At 43.7% G+C, this 6,214-nt stretch overlaps 1 protein-coding gene across 2 annotated transcripts in view; it reads left to right on the forward strand.

Annotated features, from left to right (window-relative positions):
- Nek4 (NIMA related kinase 4) overlaps positions 1-6,214 on the forward strand; it is a 37,144-nt gene that overhangs the window by 14,837 nt on the left and 16,093 nt on the right. For both annotated transcript variants that reach the window (XM_021182149.2, XM_021182150.2), the window contains exon 7: positions 3,040-3,441. In XM_021182149.2, coding sequence (XP_021037808.1) covers positions 3,040-3,441 — 402 coding nt within the window. The remainder of the gene's footprint in view (positions 1-3,039; positions 3,442-6,214) is intronic.

Genomic DNA, 6,214 nt, shown 5'->3' on the forward strand with positions numbered 1-6,214 from the left:
TCTCGAAAAACAAAACAAAAACTAAAACAAAATAAAACAAACAAAAAAGTTAGATTCATTACTTCCTCTGGTAGGAGCATGTATGTATAATCTTTAGGGCTTTTACATACAAAAATCATGTTGCCTACAGACAGATAATTTTATATATTCCTTTAATCCAGACACCCCATTTCTGTCTTCTGCCTAACTGGTCAGTCTGCAACATACAGTGTCATGTTGGATAAAGGTAACAAGAATGAGCAGCTCTGCTGTCCCTGATCTGTATCGAGAGTGAGCAGCTCCTCTTGTTCCTGATCTCAGATCATTTAAGAATGACTTCCTGTCGCGCTTCTCCACAGTTTACCTTGCTATCGCAGGATAGTTCCCTCTAGTCCTGCTTGGTTTTCCAAATCATGCAAGGGGACTGAATTTTGTCAAGCATTTTTCTATATCTCTTGAGGTGATCATGTGTTTTTTTTCTTCATTCCATTCATGTGGTGTACGGAATTTTATGGTGAACATTTATTTTAGACACTGGTCCCACTTGGTAACATTTTAAACTTCGCCCCCCCCTCAAGTCCCCATGCTAGGGTTTTAACCCACAACCCTTTGCATGCTAGATGGGGGCTCTATCACAGAGCTGCATGCCCAGACCTTCATTTCAACATTTCTTTGAGCTGGGCAGTGGTGGCGCACGCCTTTAACCCCAGTGAGGCAGAGGCAGGCGGATTTCCAAGTCTGAGGCCAGCCTGGTCTACAGAGTGAATTCCAGGACAGCCAGGGCTACACAGAGAAACCCTGTCTGGAGCGGCACCCCCCCCCCAATTTCTTTTCTTTGAGTTTGTTTGTGTGTGTGTGTGTGTGTGTGTGTGTGTGTGTGAGAGAGAGAGAGAGAGAGAGAGAAACAGAGAGAGAAACAGAGAGAGAAACAGAGAGAGAAACAGAGACAGAGACAGAGAGACAGAGACAGAGAGACAGAGACAGAACGAACAAACTTGTAGGAGTAGGTTCTTTCTTTCCACCATGTAGGTTCCAGGCCATCAAACTCAGGTCATCTCCTGATGAGGAGTTACACTGCCCATTTTTAACAACTGTGAGGCATTGTCCAGGGTCCTTGCTTATATCCACAAGTGTTGTAATACAGCCATCATCACCATCCTCACACACTCTGTTATCGTATGGAGCTGGGTGAGACCCCTTCCTCATCAAGCTGTAAGGGTAGCCTGGGACTCAGAAGCCCAGAGACCATACAGCTCTAAGGGAACAAGTAGCCCAGTAGAAGATCATCCTGAGAAACCAGAGCCAGGAACCACACAGCTCCGAGATGAAGCCTCCCACAGCAGAGGCATTGCAGCTCCCGGGGGGAGGGGATCCCCAGCTGAGCTGAGGGGCTCAGGAGCCTCAGCCCCACTCCTCCTTGGCTGCTTCTCGTCATTGCTTCTTTTCTTCTTGACTTCTTCCAATGAAAGAGTCATACCAGGCAGATAATGTCACTTAAGAGATTTACTGAAGGCTCTGGGGTGTAGAGGAATGAGTCTAGGCATGGCTGCCCTCTGCTCCTAGGAGCAGACAGCAAGGAATCAGACAAAGGACAGGGCTTGTGTGGGGCTTTATAGGGGGCAGAGCTTCTCAGGGCGGAGATTTCCAGAGTCAGGGGTGGTGGGATTTCAAGTCCTGAGTTTGGGAAGCTCAGGGATTGAAGCTTTTTCTTGTTTAAGGTTTGGTGTATTTTCCCTGCTCTGAGATTGGTAGCTTGTTTTCACAACTCCTTTCCCTGCATTGAGCTCATGGGTTAAGGTGGGAAATCTTTCCAGGCTACAGCTGTCTTTGACTAAGGCACCATCTCTGTGGGGCTTCAGAGAAGGCTGGAGAGGAGGTGCTGCCACTGTGGACAGCTCCTGCAGTAGTTTTTTGACCAAGGCTGAGGCTTTAAAGGTGTTACCAACATGGACTGCTCCTCATGATAGCAGGCTGAGGCAGGAAAGGTGATTCCCTGTAGCTTCAGGGAAGGCTGTAGGCTGAGGAGGTGGTGTAGTGCTGCATTTTGACAGGAGCTGCAATTTTTGATAGCTCCTGTGCGGGCATCTTACCAAGACTATAGGCTAGGGTAGGAAGGGGAGACTGGTTGCCACGCTGGCAGCTTTTGCTGTGTTCTGCTTAGAGACTACACCTATCCCGCAACTTCAGAGCCTAGAAACTTCTGTTTCATATATTTCTGAATTTTCCTCCTTTAGACATTATATACATAGAATATTTACTTGTTTGTTTGTTTATTTGATTTTTCTGTATGTAGCCCTGTGCTCTATACACCAGGTTGGCCTCAAACTCAGAGATCCCGCTTCTGTTGCCCAAGTGCTGGGACTAAAGAGTATGGTCTTATGATCTTATGTATATATTACATTTTATTCATTGATTTGCTATTGTTTCTACCTTTTTCTCCTTCCTTCCTTCCTTCCTTCCTTCCTTCCTTCCTTCCTTCCTCCCTTCCCTCCCTTCCTTCCTTCCTTTCCTTCCTTTCCTTCTTTCCTTTCCTTCCTTTCCTTCCTTTCCTTCTTTTTGTTTTTGAGACAGGGTCTCTATTATTTAGTTCTGGCTATCCTGGAACTATATATAGACCAGGTTGTCCTTGAACTCATAGAGATCTGCGTGTTTCTGCCTCCTGAGTCCTGGGATTAAAGGCATGTGCTACCACACTCTGCTCTCTTTCTTTTATAAATCAGGTCTTGCTATATAGCCCTGGATAGCTTGGAAGTCACAGTATACCCAGGCTGGCCTCAAATCATGACAGTCCTACTTCAGCAGCCCACTCAGGTGCTCGGATTACTGATGTGTGCCATGATGGGCTCCCTTTTTTGAATAATGATGTTAGACCTATTGGTCCACAGATACCTGCTTGAGTTCCTGCTTTTGTTTGTTTAAAATGTGTGCCAGAAAGTGGAATTGCTGAGCTTAATGGTAATTCTATGTTTATCTTTTTGTGGAAGATATTGTTCCATTTTGAGTTTATTTTTATATATGGTATGAGGTACCGTAATAACTTAAGAACATCTTTTCACCTAGGGTGAAGATAAATGTTTGTCCCAAGAGAAACCAGTGGACATTGGTCCCTTGAGATCACCGGCTAGTCTCGAAGGCCACACTGGCAAACAAGACATGAACAATACTGGGGAGTCATGTGCCACAATCAGTAGGATAAATATCGATATCTTACCTGCAGAAAGGAGGGACTCAGCGAACGCTGGTGTAGTTCAGGAGAGCCAACCACGACACGTGGATGCTGCTGATGAAGTAGACAGTCAATGCAGTATTTCTCAAGAGAAGGAGAGTCTACAGGGCAATACCAAGTCCAGTGATCAGCCTGAAAATCTCCTTCCCAGACGGTCCTCTGATGGCGGTGATGGGGAAGGGAGTGAACTGGTGAAGCCATTGTATCCCTCAAATAAAGACCAAAAGCCAGACCAGGTGAGTGGTACACAGAAGGAATGGTTTTCCAAGAGAACCGTAGGAAATCCGGTTGCAGAGGTGTAGGATGGCACTGGAGGAATGGCTTATTGGTTAAGAGTTCCTGTTGCTCTTGCAGAGGACCTGGGTTTGGTTCCCAGCACCATCCATAGCTCCAGTGCCGGGAGATCCTCCATGGCTACTAGGCATGCATGTGGCACACATACATACATGCAGACAGAATACTCTTACCTATAAAACAAAATCAATAAGTCTTAATTGTTTTAATTATTAAAAAAACCAAAGATGTCAGTATACCCTACCTATGTCAGGAAATTCAGCTATTTCTTGTGCTGCTGAAGTAGGACTGTCATGATTTGAGGCCAGCCTGGGTATACTGTGACTTCCAAGCTACCCAGGGCTATATAGCAAGACCTGATTTATAAAAGAAAGAGAGCAGAGTGTGGTAGCACATGCCTTTAATCCCAGGACCTTTAAAAGCAACAATAACAATGAACCAACCAAACCATGTACAGTGACAGTCACTCCCATTCATCCTCATTCTCACCCCATGGCAACGTTTATCCATGGGTTTGTCAAGTCTGAGCATTTCGTGTAAACAGAATCATATGGTGCATGGCCGTTTATGTCTGGTTAATGGTTTTGTTTTTAAAGTTTATCCATGGTGTTGCGTGTACCAGTATGCTTTTTATTGTCAACTTTGTTCCCCTCTATGTATCTATATATCATGTTTTGAATTTTTGTGTGTGTACCATGTGTGGTGTTAGGGATTGAACTCAGGGCTTTGCACATGCTAGGCTAGGCAGCTTCTCTACTGCGGAGTTAAATCTCTAACCCCGCTTTGAATATTTGTGTATATGATTCTTTTTAAAATTTTGTTTGTATGTTTTTATGTATGTGGTTGTTTTTCTGCATTTGTGTGCAATGCCCAAAAAGGCAAGAAGAGGATGATGGATCCTCTGGGATTGGAATTACAGACAATTGTGAGCCACCAGGTGGGTGCTAGGAATTGAACCCAGGTCCTGTGGAAAAGCAGATAGTGCTCTTTACCCCTGAGTCATTTCTCTAGCTCGTGTGTGTGTGTAAATAAGATTTTACAACTTCATTTATTTTGTATACATGTATATGTGTATGTGGCACATGTGTGTGTGCTATGGTATGCAAGTGGGGGTCAGAGGACAGCTGATGAGAGTTGGCTCTCTCACTGTGTGGGTTCTGGGAATTGAGCTCAGGTTGTCAGGCTTGGTGACAAGTGCCTTTACTCACTGAGTCATCTCACCAGAAGTAAGTGTCTCTGTGTGTGTGTGTGTGTGTGTGTGTGTGTGTGTGTGTGTGTGCACGTGCAGGTAGCACAGACACCATGGTATGGATATAGATTCCAAAGGGAAATTTTATAGTGTTGATTCTCTTTGCTCTTATGTGGGTTCAAGAGATTAAAATCAGGTCATCAAGCTTTCCTGGCAGAGCTTTTACTCACTGAGACATCTCACTGTATGTTTGTTTAATTAAATATTTTGAAACATTTCTTTTATGTGTAGGGGTATTTTGTTTGCATGTATGTTTGTGTATCACTTTTGTGCCTGTTCCCTGTGAAGGACAGAAGAGGGCATCAGATCCCCTAGAATGGAGTTGTACCTGGCTGTGTGCTGTCATGTAGATGCTGGGAGTTGAACCTGGGACCTCTGGAAGAGCAGCCAGTGCTCTCAACAACTGAGCCGTCTCATCTCTCTAGCAGCTTCACCATGATTAACTTTTTAAGAGACTGCAATGCTGTTTTCCAAAACTGCTGTAGTCATTGCTTCCTGGAAGTAATATATAAGGGTCCTACTTTCTCCAGAATTTTTGTCAGGACTTGTTATTGTCCTTTTTTAAAAAAATCTGTGATCAAACCCAGTGCTTCGTACATGTTAAGCAAGTACTCTAACACTGTTCTACATCCCCAGCCCTGTTGTCCAGCACTGCAGTTATAACTGTCAGCCTAAAGGGTCTGCCGTATAGTCTTAATGTGCTTTGTTTTTAGATTTTATTTTTATTATTTTTCATTATGTGTGTATGTGCATGGATATGTGCTCATGAGACCAGATGTCTCTCCTATGAGGCCAGAGACATCAGATCCCCAGAAACTGGGAGCTACAGGTTGTTGTGAGCTACCTGATGTGGATGCTGGGAACTGAATTCAGGGCTTCTGGAAGAACAGTACGTGTTGCTCACCACTGACCCATCTCTCTGACCCCTTACTGTGGTTTTGACTTGTTCCTTGTTTATTCATATACTGAGGGTCTTTTTATACATGCACTGATCATTTGTGTATTTCCTTGGAGAAATAGTATGTGCAGAATCATTGGAAATTTTTTGAATGTTTATTATATGTAAAAGTGTTTGTCTGCATATATATATATATATATATACTCTTAACCACTGCACCATCTCTCTAGCCCCTTGTTGCTAATTTTTTTAAATGATGTATTTATTCATATGAGGGCTCTATCTGCATGTATACCTGAAAGTTATTAGAGGGCATCAGATTTCATTACAGATGGTTGTGGGCCACTATGTGGATGCTGGGAATTGAACTCGAGACCTCTGGAAGAACAGCCAGTTCTTTTAACCATTGAGCACGTAACCATCTCTACAGCTCCAAAAGGAGATATCTATGATATCTATATCTACCTACCTACCTACCTACCTATCTACCTACCTACCTATCTATCTATCTATCTATCTATCTATCTATCTATCTACCTACCTACCTACCTACCTACCTACCTACCTA

Source organism: Mus caroli, chromosome 14 (genome assembly GCF_900094665.2).
Source record: "Mus caroli chromosome 14, CAROLI_EIJ_v1.1, whole genome shotgun sequence".
Lineage (NCBI taxonomy): Eukaryota > Metazoa > Chordata > Mammalia > Rodentia > Muridae > Mus > Mus caroli.